We start from the raw sequence: 16,376 nt of genomic DNA on the forward strand, positions 1-16,376 counted from the left end.
AGTAATTTTTCTCATTATCAATATCCAGATCAAAGAGCAGGTACGTGTTTCTCCAGTCTGGTGAATGGTCGCTGTGCACAAGAACTTCCTGGCAGATTTACCAAAATGCAATGCTGCTGTGAATCTGGACGTTGTTGGGCACTTGGATCCGTACCGGAAATGTGTCCTGTTAGAGGTTCTGGTGAGTGCTTTTGTATGCCCAGTTTTAGTTAGGATCGCTGGAATAATATTGCACCAATTTTGAAAATCAAGCTTAGATATGAAAAAATATATAATTGCATTTTGCTTCAAAAGTACATGAAGTTCCCAGCCTGTACTTCTCTCTGATCAGTTACTGTTAAGGGACAACCTCTTTCTATTACTATTGAAAATACTTCTTTAAAGCCATGATTATTTAAAGCAATCATAGCTCATTTCGATATAGAGAAATAACGACTCCTTGTACTGCATATTTTTAACTGTTATATTAAATTGAACTGGAAGGATACAAGGCACCCATATTTTGTTTTATTTCTCCAAATAACCTGGGAGGAAGAGGTTTGAATACAGAAACATTCAAATTTGCAGAAAACGTCTGAAATAAAACCGAAATCCTCCAGGAAAATGCATTCGCTTAAAAGATCTGCCTTTTTAACATAAGAAAATGCTAATTTTCTATGTTTATATTTATTATCTGCCTTGCTGTAACGAAGTCTTTCCTGCCTTATGTCTTTGTGACCTGCTCTTACTTCCCTCAAATCAGAGTTCCCTTTGAACTTTTTTGGGTCTTGCTCATCCCACCTGCATTCCATAGTGATCTGGCTCCATATCACTCATATCCTCATCCTTACTTTATTCCCTTTAGAATCCCTAAATGTTTTCTAAACAACCTTAATGTAAATAATATTCTGCCTATTCCAAACAATAAAATAACTTGAAGAGATATATTCTCTTGGAGTCAGCTGAGGTTTTGTGTATTATTCCAGCTGTCACCAGTGCTTGCTTAGCAAATTAATGTGACTGAACTAGGAGACAATGGTTAGTGATCGCAGCCAATTCCATATTTACTCACATGAGTACACATTTGGAGATGGCTGTGAACATTTACATGAATACAAACGGTATAATCTAAAACTGTACAGAAATTATGGTTTATCTTGATAAATTACGCCCTTTCCGGAAGCAAATTTCGTCTCGGTGTGAGACGTATATTTTTCTTTCTGTCAGCCTTGCGGGACTTAAAACAAGGTAGAAGAAAGAATATCCTCTATTTCTGAGCTGCTGAATAGTTGAGAATAAATTCTGTCATGATAACTCTTGGAGTAATCTTGCAAAAATTAGCTGTGCCCAAAGCTAATTGGGGTGGCAAAATCTCTAATAAGTAATAGTATCTTTTTAAGTGAATATCTTATTTTCCAAAATAGATGAACTGGTGTATGTTCCTACCTCCTTGTGAAAAGATGAGATATTAATGCTTCTGTGTTGTTTTTCATTTTCGTAGATGAATATCGCAGGCTGTGCATAGATGGCATTCCTGTCGTAGGGGGTTCCAGACCTGGTGGTACAGGAGGAAATGGGTTCTTTCCTGGAGGAAATGGAAATGGCTATGGACCAGGAGGAACAGGATTCATCCCCCTTCCTGGAGGAAATGGTTTTTCCCCAGGTGTGGGTGGGGCTGGAGTAGGGACTGGTGGCCAAGGTCCCACAGGAAATGGCCCCATCATTACAGGGCTGAGTAAGTTGCCATATTTGACTGTTTTTCCTTGCAGTGGATAATGTGTGTGTGTGTGTGTGTGTGTGTGTGTGTGTGTAGTAGTAGTAGTAGTAGTTGAGTGCCTGGAGGTGGTTGGAGGTTGGATGGCGGCTAACAGATTGAGGTTAACAGATTGAGGTTGAATCCTGACAAGACAGAAGTACTGTTTTGGGGGGACAGGAGGCGGGCAGGTGTGGAGGATTCCCTGGTTCTGAATGGGGTAACTGTGCCCCTGAAGGATCAGGTGCGCAGCCTGGGAGTCATTTTGGACTCACAGCTGTCCATGGAGGCACAGGTCAAATCTGTGTCCAGGGCAGCTGTTTACCAGCTCCATCTGGTACGCAGGCTGAGACCCTACCTGCCTGCAGACTGCCTTGCCAGAGTGGTGCAAGCTCTGGTTATCTCCCGCTTGGACTACTGCAATGCGCTCTATGTGGGGCTACCTTTGAAGGTGACCTGGAAACTACAACTAATCCAGAACACGGCAGCTAGACTGGTGACTGGGAGCAGCCGCAGAGACCACATAACACCGGTCTTGAAAGACCTACATTGGCTCCCAGTACATTTCCGAGCACAATTCAAAGTGTTGGTGCTGACCTTTAAAGCCCTAAACGGCCTCGGTCCAGTATATCTGAAGGAGTGTCTCCTCCCCCATCGTTCTGCCCGGACACTGAGGTCCAGCACCGAGGGGCTTCTGGCAGTTCCCTCACTGCAAAAAGCCAAGTTACAGGGAACCAGGCAGAGGGCCTTCTCCGTAGTGGCGCCTTCCCTGTGGAACGCCCTCCCACCAGATGTCAAAGAGAATAACAACTACCAGACTTTCAGAAGACATCTGAAGGCAGCCCTGTTTAGGGAAGTTTTTAATATTTGATGTATTATAGTATTTTAATATTTTTTGGGAAGCCGCCCAGAGTGGCTGGGGAAGCCCAGCCAGATGGGCAGGGTATAAATTAATTTATTATTATTATTATTATTATTATTATTATTATTATTATTATTATTATTATTATCCCCTACCACTGTTAATACTGCTGATTGCAAGTTAAAATAAATATACTATGGAAAATAAAGTCATTTGATCATCTGGACCTAACTTTAATGTTGTAATACAACTTGGTTCTGTTTTTCCTCCCCTTAGCAATACTCAATCAAACAATAGATATTTGTAAGCACCATCCAAATCTTTGTTTAAATGGACGCTGCATCCCAACGATTTCCAGTTATCGATGCGAATGCAATATGGGGTATAAGCAAGATGCAAATGGAGACTGTATTGGTGAGTGCAACTTCCGATTTCACCTGCTTTTCATCCGATCCGTAAACATCTTTAAAATACCTCTTCTACAGAGATACTGAAATATATCTTCTATAAAGATGCTGAAATATTAAAAGGCCCCCAATGTGCTCTTGAGACTTTATCTCAATGAAATGTAGATTAATGTGACAACTGTGAAGAATTATATTATCACTTATTTTTACCATATTGATATAAAACTTATAAACACTTATGTACAGTGATGCAAATGCTTACTAGTTTTCTTCTACTTTCTACAAAATGTATCGAGCATCTTGCATGGTTGGACTGCACACACACAAAATGGCCAATAGTTTAAGCAGTCTCTGCTCTCCAGCCCTTCCTCTGGTCAGATTGGCAGCCTACCAAGTCCGCTCTTGGTTGAGAGAAACTATTGAGGGAAGTAACAAGGAACTCTGTGTAATGTCTAGATGATCAAACGAGCTACTAATAAGAGAACACTTTTCTGGAGGTTTGGCAATCTAATATTAGGGATGCTGTATCATATGGCAGTACTTCCTGAATTATTAGAACATACTTGGAAGCAACAGTTTAAAGATGCTACTTAGTGTGTTCTAGCAGTTTAGCAAGCACCTCCACAGTTCTAACAATGTATGTATTAATCTGTAAGGCTATTCACTGGGATATTAGTTTTCAAGTAACTGGACTGCCCAGTGAAACAAAATAAACTACTAAGTGCTTTGTAATGAACTCCCACAAGAGCTAGGGCATTAAAGAGAGCAGCTGGGATATTTAGAGAGCTGGAAAATGTTCAAAGGAAAACCATTTGAGCAATAATAGGGTACTTTGAGAGGTACAGTGAGCAGATGAGAGAAAAGCCAAAATAGCACTAAGTAGACAATGTGTTCTCATGTGGGGGGCATTTGCAAGGAGATTCTGTTTCTTCGGAAAGGTTTCCAACAAAAAGTAAGAGTTTTACTCTAGTCAGGCAATTTCCTTATTGAAAAGCCATTGTACATTTATCTTTACTCCCTTCCACCACCAGCAATAATATGGGAATTTACTAAATTTAAACGAGTTGATCTGAATAGAAATATTCCCTGTAGACATGAATTTAGTGAAAAAAGCAAACTGCTGGCTGTGCTTAAAAGATTTGCTTATCACACAGAGTACATGTATTTGCATAGGACATAAAGAAAATATACGTTCTGTAAACTTAGCATTTTCTTTCCGAAGAAACCATGCCAAGGCGGAAGGAGTGTTATGTTTGTTGTTTATAAATATCTTCCACCCATGAATATATTAACAGTTCAGTACAGTCCATTCCTTTAAGAAGTTCTTTTATTTTCATATGAAGTTAACAGACAGGATATAACAGGCAACACATTCATGAGGACCTGTGGCCTAGTTGAAATAATATCAATAGCGCTTTAATTTTTGGGCTTTGTTCTGATGAAATTATTAGCATTATGTGCTTGCTGAGGGCGGAAACAAATAATCCAGCGACAGATTGGCTTGCTGTGCATGAGTGCAAAATGTTTTTACTTAGAAAAATAATCAAATTCTACAGGGAAGTTTGTGGGGGAGGAGGAATCCCCAAGTTACTGTGTACAATTCAGACAGAAAATTATAAAAGTCAGTGCTGAATGGCTGCTACATTTGATTATTTTAATATATCCTGTTCTCTTCATATTGCTTCATGTTTATGGCTTTGCTGCAGTTTTCTCAACTACATGCTCAAAAGTAAGTGGGGTGTGAAATTAAGCTGGGGTTTTTGCATGAGAAATGGGGAATTGGTCTATAGTATTAGATAGAATATTGTCATAATCTGCCAGGTTAGATTTCTGATGTTTATATTGTACTTTTCACTGGTGTGGGCAAATAACTTGGAATCCTCTTTATATGTGATTTCATTTACATTGAGTAAAAATTTATTAGCAGCTTGATGTGCAAACTCTTTCACAAGGTCTTCAGGGGAGAGAAAAGAGAGACAGTGACCGTTTTAGGCATGTCCAATATGTGCTCCACTACGCACATGCACATCACACTGAACTCAGAACTGAAAATGCCACAAAAGAGGGCAGAAAAGGGTGAGGCAGGGGCAGGATGGTGGAAACGGTTTGTTTCGATGATTTTTCAATGGTGTTTCAAATATACATGTTTTCACATAAACTTGAGGTTCCTTGGAATATAACCCCTACGTAAGTTGGGAATTGGAAGTGCAACGTGGTAGACAAATTTGGAGAGGTTTTGTACAAACCCTGCAAAGAGAAGCCCTGTTTCCATGCTTGCTTTGGGAACACGCATGTGAATCTGTTTCTGTATCCTGAGAGTTGCCTCCTCTGAAACTGTGGGTGATGGGTTGGGGGATAGTCTTGTGCTGAAGGGAACAGCTTCCCTCTGCAGCCTCTAGTTCCGCTCCTGCTGGAGGTCAGGCTACCATTTGCTCATCACAGCCGGCTCAGAAAACCAGTGCTTTAGCCAAACTAACAGGAGCTCACTGTAAAGTTTCCAGAAAGGAACAACAGAGCTAAAACTTAAGGACTTAACCCAGAAAAAGAAAGGCAAAAGAAGCATCACATTTTGTACGCAACAAGAGTTTGAAAGCGATCCCAGGAAGAAAGGACAGGCTGAAGGAAAAAGACAATGAGCAGAATGGGAATGCTCTGACAAGAAACTATTGCCTTTTCACCACAGAGATGAAAATCACAAGTGGTTCAGAATGTATTGTCAGCTTCATAGAGTCCCAGAAGCTCCTAGGTGAAATGGAAATGGATTTCTTAAACTGTTGTCCATTTTACCTCTGTAATAAGGTTTATCTGCATAGATGGGGACGGGGGCTTCACCACTGTGAGCCAGTGTGGTGTAGTGGTTAAGAGCGGTAAACTTGTAATCTGGGGAACCGGGTTCGCGTCTCCGCTCCTCCACATGCAGCTGCTGGGTGACCTTGGTCTAGTCACACTTCTCTGAAGTCTCTCAGCCCCACTCACCTCACAGAGTGTTTGTTGTGGGGGAGGAAGGGAAAGGAGAATGTTAGCCACTTTGAGATTCCTTCGGGTAGTGATAAAGCGGGATATCAAATCAAAACTCTTCTTCTTCCTCCTCTTCTTCTCCTTCATTTGATCACTGCTCATTACAGTATTCACACAGTTCTCCCACTTTAAGGAAGACATTGTGCATGATCTAATTGCTGCTGCAAAAAGTAGGAAGGAAGGAAGCTAACTGAACATGCTCACTATTATGCCATATGAAAATCTGTGCCATAAACAGCTGCTAAACCTCTTCCCAGGTTAACTAAAACCTGGGAAGGCTGTTAACTAAAACACTTCATTCAGGCTGTTAACTAAAACACTTCATTCAAAATCATAAATATGAATGGTTGTTGATTTAAGGAAATGCCCATAAACAGAAACAAGGGGTTGCATTATATGCAGTAAGTAATAGGTTCACGTGGTTGCTTTTCTGTAGTTAAGCTACATTTGGCAGCCTCCTCCATGTGAAGAGCCATGTCTTGTGAGTGCATTTGACTGCTATATGTTTGTCAATCCTGATACTTTGTTTTTCCACATGATCCAAGTGTGTTGAAACCTATCCTAAAATCTGCAGCCAGGCACATCTCCAAAACACAGAAAGGCAAATTAATGATGGAGAAACAATAACTCTGTGATTCAGTCCTATTAATCTAGTGACAAGTGTATATTTATATTTCTTCATTGCTTTATTTTCTTTCTCTACCTAGATTTTATTTTTTTATTTAAGAAGCATGAGATGCTTCATATTTTTGAAAATGGACTGAGTGGGCTGTATTAGGTAATGACTGTATACTGAGAATCATGGTGCAGGTTTTTTTTTTTTTTAGATTAGTGTGTTGAATCAGTTTCTGCTGAAGAAAGTGAAATTTATTTCTCTGTTCAGCGATTGTACTTGTTAGGAGCTTTTTTGTATAACTCGTGAAATCTGATTGTCTTCTTTCCTGATATCAACAGATGTTGATGAGTGCATATCAAATCCATGCACTAATGGAGACTGTGTGAACACGCCTGGCTCTTATTATTGCAAATGCCATACAGGTTTCCAGAGAACACCTACAAAGCAGGCTTGCATTGGTAAGAAGGCCAATACTTCTGCAATTACTCGTGCTTATATTTGACCTGAGTTTGATCTCCCACCCCCCTTAGATTATCAATACGATTTTGAATCGCCTTTTCAGCAAACGGTGACAGTGATGTAGTATTTACAAACCCTACACAAATCCGGAATCCGTAAAATGGTTGGATGGCGCCCTGTACGCCTCCTTCTGGCACCTGCTGCAGCCAAGCTAGTGCCAAATGTATTGCTGTGCTTTCCTTTGGACCACATCAGTGAGGCCGAGAGGGAGGTCTTTCATTTGGGCAGCCCAGGACCTCCATACACACTGTCGGGGCTTGTGTTCAGTGCTACTAACACAGCAAAAACAATGTGGGAAATAGCAGTTATGAGTCTCCAGTCTCTGCAGCCACAGCACGCGCTGTAATTGTTCAGTGGTTCATTTCGCCCCCAGAGGCACACACTATTGTCTCTCGAGACAGACGGATGCTAACAAAAAGAAACAAAAGAAGTGTTATTACAGGAGCAGATTTTGTCAAATCTGCTTGTATTTGAAAAATCAAGTGATTGTGGACAGATAAAATACTTGATATCTGGTACCGTATTTTTCACTCTATAAGACGCACCAGACCACAAGACACACCTAATTTTTGGAGGAGGAAAACAAGGAAAAAAATATTTTGAATCTCAGAAGCTAGAACAGCAAGAGGGATTGCTGCGCAGTGAAAGCAGCAATCCCTCTTGCTGTTCTGGCTTCTGTGATAGCTGCGCAGCCTGCATTCGCTCCATAAGACGCACACACATTTCCCCTTACTTTTTAGGAGGGAAAAAGTGAGTCTTACGGAGCAAAAAATATGGTATATACGGGTTCACATCTCAAATGTACAAGACACAATCTAGCTAAATTTAGCTATGTGAGTTCCATTACACTAAGTAGTGGGACAGTGCTGGTGTCAAGTCTGGATCTGTAAACAGAATTCAAACATACTGACAAACTGCTTCATGTTTGCTTTCCAATAGCAAAATTGAAAGATATGATTTTCATTGAGTAAGGGGTATGTAAACCTGAGGTTTGGACCCAGTGGTCTGAAGCAGTTTGTTGTTTTCTCCTTGAAACTAGTTGATAATTATATTGTTATTATTCTCTGTTCTCCCCCACCCCTCTCAGATCTTGATGAATGTATCCAGAACGGCGTACTTTGTAAAAACGGCCGATGTGTGAACACTGATGGAAGTTTCCAGTGCATTTGCAATGCTGGGTTTGAACTAACTACTGATGGGAAAAACTGTGTTGGTATGAGATTGCTTGTTTCGTTTGTTTGTTCACTTTTAATGCTGATAAAACGTGCAAATTTCCATGCTGTCCTGCCATATGGCACAGAATAAAGTATATTCATAGGTTAAACATCAACAATTTATATACTGAGACTATACTGTGGGCTTGTTAAAATTTCAGCTACCATTTCAGGTTTTTTTTTTTATAATAACAAATTCAATTTTAACATAACTTTATTATTTATTTAGCCTTTGCCAGTTAATTACAAAATAGGTTGACATGTAGTCACACTCTGGTTGATGTTGAAAAAAGCTATTGCAGTTATCCTTCTGAAATTTGGCTGGATTCATGCCCTCAGAAGGATTTGCACCTTTGCCCCCCTTTTAAAAACAAAACAAATTTTAAGGTGCTCAGCACAAAAGCCCCAAACCTTATTTGCCTGTAATTTGATAGGCTTTACCTATCCTGCAGGGGCAGCTATTTCTGCAATTTGTATCTTTTTTTTTTTTTTTTGAAAAGGAACAAAAGTTTCAGGCATTTTTTATTTATTAGTGTTGAATGGAGATAAAATAAAGCAGCCTTGGATGGATCCTGAGCTGAATTTAGGCAGCCTCAGACCAAGGCAGACTGCTGGGCCAATAATGAATCATGGAGCCGAGCCCTTGCTCTTTGTTTCTCCCCGTCTTCTCCTTCCATGTGTCTGACCAGTGTTTAGATTCTGGCTATTTAAAACCAGTTTTCTTAGACGCCTGAACTTCTGAACTGAATTTAAATGTTGTTTGCAAACCAGGATATGAAACTAGGTTCAGATTCCAATTATAAATTCTGATTTAAGCAGCACTGCCATGCTTTATATGTGGGGCCGCCTTTGATGGTGGTTGGGATGCTTCAATTAATATAGAATGCAATGGCCATAATTTTTAGCACCCTGAGAAAATGCTAAGAACATGTGCACTGTGAATGCCCTTCATGTCCACTTATTTAAAGTGGATGAACTGAAGTTTTCACATTCCAGCTGGATCACTCTCTTAAGGTATAGCCAAGTTTGGCACAAAATGATTAAAAGAAAGATTTGCCATTTATTTTGTGTGATTTCACCCATTTGTTTTTCTGGTAGAAAGATTCTCATTAAATGAGACAAATCTTGAAAGAGATCTTGAGTAGTTTCTTCAAGGATTAAATATATCTACTAATTCGTTTTTCTAGATCATGACGAATGCACAACTACCAACATGTGTTTGAATGGCATGTGTATAAATGAGGATGGAAGTTTCAAATGCATCTGCAAACCGGGCTTCGTCCTGGCTCCTAATGGGCGCTACTGTACTGGTATGTAAGACACCATATTATGGCAATCTTCACTCTATACACACACAAACAGAGAGAGAGAGAGAGAGAACACTATGGTTGTTTCTCTCCTGCTTATTTCAGTTGTGCTGACATAGGAAAAGTTTCCACTGAATTGTGCCAGTCTTGAGCTTTGTGCCCTTTGATCAAATTTTGCCCTGAGCTTATTCATTGATTGTTTATTTAATCCACATATGAATCTTTGGTGGAAGCAGGTGGTGAATGACATTAGAAGGCCACAGTTACACAATTTTATAAGAAAATCGTGGTTTCATTTACTAATCAGTAAAACATACATTTTCCTCCAGATATTGATGAGTGCCATCAGCCAGGGATTTGCATGAATGGTCACTGCATTAACACCGAGGGCTCGTTTCGTTGTGATTGTCCGCCAGGCCTAGCTGTGGGAGTTGATGGTCGTGTCTGTGTAGGTAAGATACACTTTTACAGTTTAATGTGATAAAGTTTAAACAAATATGGGTGAGAGCAAATGGTGGCAGCTGCTAGTACAACAGTCATTCTGCTAGTGAGGTCCCCAATGTTAACGTAGTGCAACAGCTAGACCCAGTGGGTAGCTTGGGCTAGCAGAAGTGTTGCACAACACTAGAATATCATATACCATTCAGCATTACGGCCACTAGGGCCCTGTGGCTGGGACTGCATTGCTTTTTCGTCTCCTGAATGTTGTGTGTCTTTTCCGCTTACCAAAAGAGAGGGTCAAGGCAGCAGGAGTTTGGCACAGTGCAGGTTGTGTATCGAAGCCAACCACTGCTGCTCCTGGTGTGTCTGTGTGTGTGTGTGCGCACGTGCGCATGCTGTTACCTGACTTCCACTTGTGCTAGCACTTCTGCCATGAAAATAGCTTTTGCAGAAATGCCTACTTTCCCGCTTCTTTTGTTTACAAAGATGAACTGTACCATGTGTTCTAAAGCCTATTTTGTCACATACTTGAAACAGATAGCACATTGTAGTTTCATAGTCCGTTTAGTCTTCTAAATACAGTGGTACCTCTGGATGCGAATGGGATCTGTTCCGGAGCCCCATTCGCATCCTGAGTAGAGCGTAACCCACGACAGCGCATGCGCGGGTCGTGATTCGCTGCTTCCGCGCATGCGTGTGATGTCATTTTGAGCGTCTGTGCGAGCGGCGAAACCCGGAAATAACACGCTCCGTTGCTGCAGAGCGCAACCTGAAAATACTTAACCTGAAGCTACTTCAGCCCGAGGTATGACTGTATAAATAAACACTGCCTAATGAATTAGTAGTGTACACTATAGTTTTTCATCTTCTTTGTTCTCTACTACCAACTCTTTAATAAATGCAAATTGTTCATTGGCAGTCTGGAATAAATCAATGAAAATGAGAATGTTTAGGTTTGGCATTGTGTTTATGATACTGACTCTGTGTAATTCCAGTGCCAGACCCAAAGGGCTAAATTCAAAATTGGCATGAATAACCTGTTCAATTCTTAAAATAATCCCAAAGTTATATGGGGATTTCCCCACCCCCCCCACCTCTCAATTTGCCATAGATTTGTTGCTGCTGGGGAAATTTGCCTTGCTGAAAGTACAAGTTTCAGGGCAGAAACTAAAACCTACTAAGCCCTGGCCCTGCACTAGCAGTAATGCCTGTAGTCCAGTGTGTTTAATTCTCTTTTGGAATACACAATGCTGGTGCTTAAAAGAATCTAACTTGCTCTTAGTTGTTAGATTATTTCTTCAATTGAGGCAAAATCAGGAATCATTTAGGAAATTCAGTTCCCCAACAAGATGATATAATTACTCTAGACATGCAGTAATAGGAAGAAATCTTAAATAGCGCATAATAAATTTTTTTTTACTCTGAACAGAATTTCAAAGTGTGCGTTGTACTGTTAACAAATCTACTGTAAATTCTCTTTGGCTTCAAAACCCTCCTTGTTGGCTAAGCTGCAGGATCTTTTGAATGATCTAAGTGATGTAGGCAGAAACTGTAGGCAGCTGAAAAGTGTTTATAGTCTGAGAATTGGCGTATTTTATTAAACATTCTGCTTAGGGCTTTTAGTAGTGCTGACAAGCAGGTTAAATATTTAACAGACTGTATGAAAAGAAAATTTCATTAAGACTGCCATACTATACACACGTACTCAGTAGACATGTATAGAATTGCAATGTAAATAATATTAAATCATACATGCATTCATACAAACTCAAAAGTAACCTGCAGGAAATAAAGTTAAGTAAGACATATTAGAAATAACTTTGGGCATGAACGCAATATCCAGATACAGATATAAGCCTATGTTAGATGTCAACATTTGGTTGGTATTAGACTTTGCAGAAGCCAAGTTTTGTCAATATTAATTAACAAATTGCAGATGTAAAGGTTTTGGGTTCATTTTTTATGTGAAGAGTATTTCTTCATACCATTTCCAGTTGTAAGACAACTCACCTATTGTTCTGCCCGACTCCTCTTAGATACCCATATGCGCAGCACATGCTATGGTGGGATCAGAAAGGGAATATGTGTCCGTCCTTTTCCTGGGGCAGTGACAAAATCTGAATGTTGCTGTGCCAATCTGGACTATGGGTTTGGAGAGCCTTGCCACCCATGCCCTGCCAAGAACTCAGGTAAAGTTGTGTTCTTCTTTTGATTACTGTGAAAAAGATATATTGTCCATGAAAACAGGGAATAGTAGTAGTAGTCAGTCTGCTAGTTTCAGCTGATAAGACAGCTGCAACCATTTCTAGACCAGGATAACCTGATAATTTTCACCCATGCACTGATGATCCCTTGAGGTTGGTCTGGTAGCTGCAGCTGATGCAAAATGTGGCGTCTCGGCTTCTCCCTGGAGCAGGATATTGGCAGCATGTTATGTTACCCTGCTGTTGGGACGCGGGTGGCGCTGTGGGTTAAACCACAGAGCCTAGGACTTGCCGATCAGAAGGTCAGCAGTTCGAATCCCCGCGATGGGGTGAGCTCCCATTGTTCGGTCCCTGCTCCTGCCAACCTAGCAGTTCGAAAACACGTCAAAGTGCAGATAGATAAATAGGTATTGCTCTTTCCCACTTTACATCTGTATTGGAATTGTTTTAAAGATGTTTTCTTTGTTTTATCACATGTCGGCTGCCCTGGGCTCCTTTGGGAGGAAGGGTGGGATATAAATTTAATAAATACATAAACGATAAAAAAACCCTTACAGTACTTGCAAATGTTTTTGTTGTTGTTGTTTTTTTGAAATCTTTTTTATTGGTTTTTATGAAAACAAGTTTAAAGTATTTTTTTAAAAAGAAAAAACCTTTAACATATCAATTTATGAGGTTCCCTGGATCTTGTGACCCCCCCCCCATCCGTCCCCTACATGGGTCCTTATAATAATCTTTCAAAAACTACATATCCGTACATTCTCCACAGTTTTCATTTCTCTAAATTGTCCATATCTTTTGTTTCTTCACAAGTGGTTTTTAAAGTCCAACTAACATTTTTATCTGTTTGCAATGGTTTCCTAAGTAAGTTACGAATTTTCCCATTCTTTTTTAAAAGGATCTTTTTGGTTCCTGAGTCTCCCGATCAGTTTTGCCATTTCAGCATAGTCCAGCAAACTGGACTGGCTTGCCGTTCTTCCCTAGTTGGGACTATTATGTCCTTCCACAGTGCTTGCTAATGTTAATTAACATCCAATTTGAATCGGCAGTAGTTGAGGTAACATAGTATTAAAACATAGCAATACTTAACCTATTTTTCTTACGTTTTTCTACCTTTTTTCTTTTCATATGAAAAGCTGAGTTCCGTGGTCTGTGTAGCAGTGGCGTGGGAATTACAGTGGATGGAAGAGGTAATGCTCCATAACATTTTACAGGTGTGACCTATAAAAAAGGGAAGGAAATGAAAATAAATAAATAAATCATGTGCATGAAATCAGATAAACGGACAAAAATATTTTGTTCCTCAACCTCCCACATGCTGTTGTTTTAGGTATGAGGCACCAATTTTTTTTTAAAAAAGTGAACCAGACTCTGAGGAACGGCTAAGCTGTTTTCCCACTGGAACCAATGGCAAAATTCTCTCTTGCTGCAACAGAAGCATGGAATGTATTTATACATGTTCTCTTGGCAGTAGCATATACATAGTATTTTAATAAAATGAAACAACTTTCATTCCTTAAAACTGTGCATATGCTCCAAGCAGTTCCCAAGCAGCTTCAGGCTGCAGTCCTATAATAAGGAGTTATTATTTAAAATATTTTAGCCCAGCACTAATCTCAAAGCAGGTTGCCATATTTAAAGCAACCACACTGAAAAACAGTTGAGACCAGGTAAAAATACTAATGGACACGAAAATACAGCAGCAGATTAATATTCCTTTATTGTCTGGGCAAAACAGACCAATGTTATATTTTTGTCTGCTGATGTTTAATTCTGGTTTAATTTATGCAACTTCAGTATGGTTGGTTTCACTTTTTACTAAATGGTTTTGCTGTAAGAATACTGTGTATTGTTTGTCATTTAAAATATTAACCACCTACATTAATAACCTTAATTATTTTTTTATTGCAGATATTAATGAATGTGCTTTAGATCCTGATATTTGCTCCAATGGGGTTTGCGAAAACCTGCGTGGCAGCTATCGGTGTAATTGTAACAGCGGATATGAATCGGATATTTCAGGAAGAAATTGTGTTGGTATGTTATCTGAACTGTCTTCATACGATTTCTGCTGTGGCTGCCTATGAGTCTAAGAGCAGCAGGAATAGTGCTTGAAAGCTAAGTATTGTGGTCACTGCCTTTCTTGCACAATAGAGGGAGTGTTGGGTGCCTCAAACGAGAAAGAACCTTCCTGGTCTTCTGTTCTGCTAATTGAAGAGCTCTTTTATATCTTTCACTAGAGTTTTGTGTGAGGAAAGTGAAACCAAAGAAAGAATTGCCCTTTTTCTTGCACAGGCCTTTGTGCAAAAGCAGCATGCTAGCTCTTATATAGAGCTGGATGAATTCTTTCACTGTTGCTCAGTGGGTGCAGTGGGACCACTTTCTAGCAGGTGGGTCACTGTTGCTTAACAGAAGAGGAAGGGGAGAGAAGCAGAGAAGTTGGTACATTGCAAACGTACAGTACTGGCAGAGCTAAACTGGCAATTTGCACAGTGCATTTGCACACCAAACTCTGTGTACTACTTCACCCCTCTCCCTTCCAGTAAGCAAAACCAGCCTTCCTGCCAGGAAGCTCCTCCATACCAATTGAACCGCTTCTGCTTCTGCTTATAGAAGCCAGGGCTTTTCATCAGCGGGAACTCACAGGAACTCAGTTCTGGCACCTCTCAGGTGGGCGCCATTGCCATTCTAAGAGAACAACGAGAGAGGTGTTCATGGTGAATTCCAGCATCTCTTTATTCTAGAAGAGTATCACTGACGGAAGCATTTGTGGAATAGCACTAATGGTAATTTTCCTTCTGCTATTTGAGTGGGAAGGAGCAACACCATTTCTGTCGTACATCCTAATTGATATGATCAACTTTTCCTTTCCAGACATCGATGAATGTCTAGTGAACAGATTGCTATGTGACAATGGCTTGTGTCGAAATACCCCTGGAAGCTACAGCTGTTCATGCCCAAAGGGGTATATATTCAGCAGTGAAACTGACACATGTGAAGGTAAGATTTCTGCAGCGAAAAGTATGGTTGTAGTCCTGAGTTCATAACTTCTTGTTGTTGTTGTTTAGTTGTGTCTGACTCTTCATGATCCCATGGACCAGAGCGCGCCAGGCACTCCTCTCTTCCACTGCCTCCCACAGTTTGGTCAGACTCATGTTTGTAGCTTCGAGAACACTGTCCAACCATCTCGTCCTCTGTCGTCCCCTTCTCCTTGTGCCCTCCATCTTTCCCAACATCAGGGTCTTTTCCAGGGAGTCTTTTCTTCTCATGAGGTGGCCAAAGTATTGGAGCCTCAGCTTCAGGATCTGTCCTTCCAGTGAGCACTCAGGGCTGATTTCCTTCAGAATAGATAGGTTTGATCTTCTTGCAGTCCATAGTTCATAACTCTTTATATCATAAAACTAATTAAGAATTTAAAGAAAGTCATTGGTTATAAGCCCGAGTTACCACATTCTGTCGTCTTACCTAATGCAAGGTACCAAAGCTTCATTTCTTCCATTTTTTAGTTCCTGTTTTAAATTATTTTTAAGCTTGGAAACTGGTCAAATAGGCTATAACTACTTTTTGTTACATATGAATTCATTTCCTGAATATGAATATCTTCCACATCTCATTAAGCTACATTAAGTTGCACCAGCACAGAGCAGCTAAGCAGCCGATTGTTCTTAAGAGACACCTGCAGAGTATTCCTTTGGGCCAAAATCTATAGAATAGTTGCAGTTTGCTGCACCTCTGGTCATTCACCCAAGTAGACTGAATGATTGGAGGTCTCATTGCTGCCGAATGAATACTAAACTTGGAATGGGCCCTTCGTTACCACTACTCCTGTGCATAATATTTTGATGATGAAAAGCTGGAATGGGCCACTAAGACAGGCAGCATTGTTGCTAGGGCTGAACTTTAGTTAACGCCAACCAGGCCCCAAGTCATCACCTGGGTAAGCAAGCATATGCCAGGGACTGTTCTGCTTTCATTCGTCACTGTAGCATCCTATGTTACTTCTTCTTTTATTTACTTTCAATTTTAGTCAGGGGTTGTTTCCCAAACTTGGGTCTC

The 16,376-nt window shown here is 40.3% G+C and overlaps 1 protein-coding gene across 3 annotated transcripts in view; it reads left to right on the forward strand.

Moving 5' to 3' along the window:
• FBN2 (fibrillin 2) overlaps positions 1 to 16,376 on the forward strand; it is a 138,224-nt gene that overhangs the window by 54,713 nt on the left and 67,135 nt on the right. The window contains exons 9-19 of one of the 3 annotated variants that reach the window (XM_081880295.1): positions 29 to 181; positions 1,481 to 1,714; positions 2,871 to 3,008; positions 6,974 to 7,093; positions 8,242 to 8,367; positions 9,556 to 9,678; positions 10,005 to 10,127; positions 12,153 to 12,305; positions 13,457 to 13,510; positions 14,232 to 14,357; positions 15,195 to 15,320. In XM_081880295.1, coding sequence (XP_081736421.1) covers positions 29 to 181; positions 1,481 to 1,714; positions 2,871 to 3,008; positions 6,974 to 7,093; positions 8,242 to 8,367; positions 9,556 to 9,678; positions 10,005 to 10,127; positions 12,153 to 12,305; positions 13,457 to 13,510; positions 14,232 to 14,357; positions 15,195 to 15,320 — 1,476 coding nt within the window. Of the gene's footprint in view, positions 1 to 28; positions 182 to 1,480; positions 1,715 to 2,870; positions 3,009 to 4,705; positions 4,731 to 6,973; positions 7,094 to 8,241; positions 8,368 to 9,555; positions 9,679 to 10,004; positions 10,128 to 12,152; positions 12,306 to 13,456; positions 13,511 to 14,231; positions 14,358 to 15,194; positions 15,321 to 16,376 lie in introns of those variants that run through there. The other 2 variants (XM_081880296.1, XM_081880297.1) reach the window with 2 other exon arrangements.

This window comes from Podarcis erhardii (assembly GCF_964252035.2).
Source record: "Podarcis erhardii genome assembly, chromosome: 11".
NCBI classification, from domain to species: domain Eukaryota; kingdom Metazoa; phylum Chordata; class Lepidosauria; order Squamata; family Lacertidae; genus Podarcis; species Podarcis erhardii.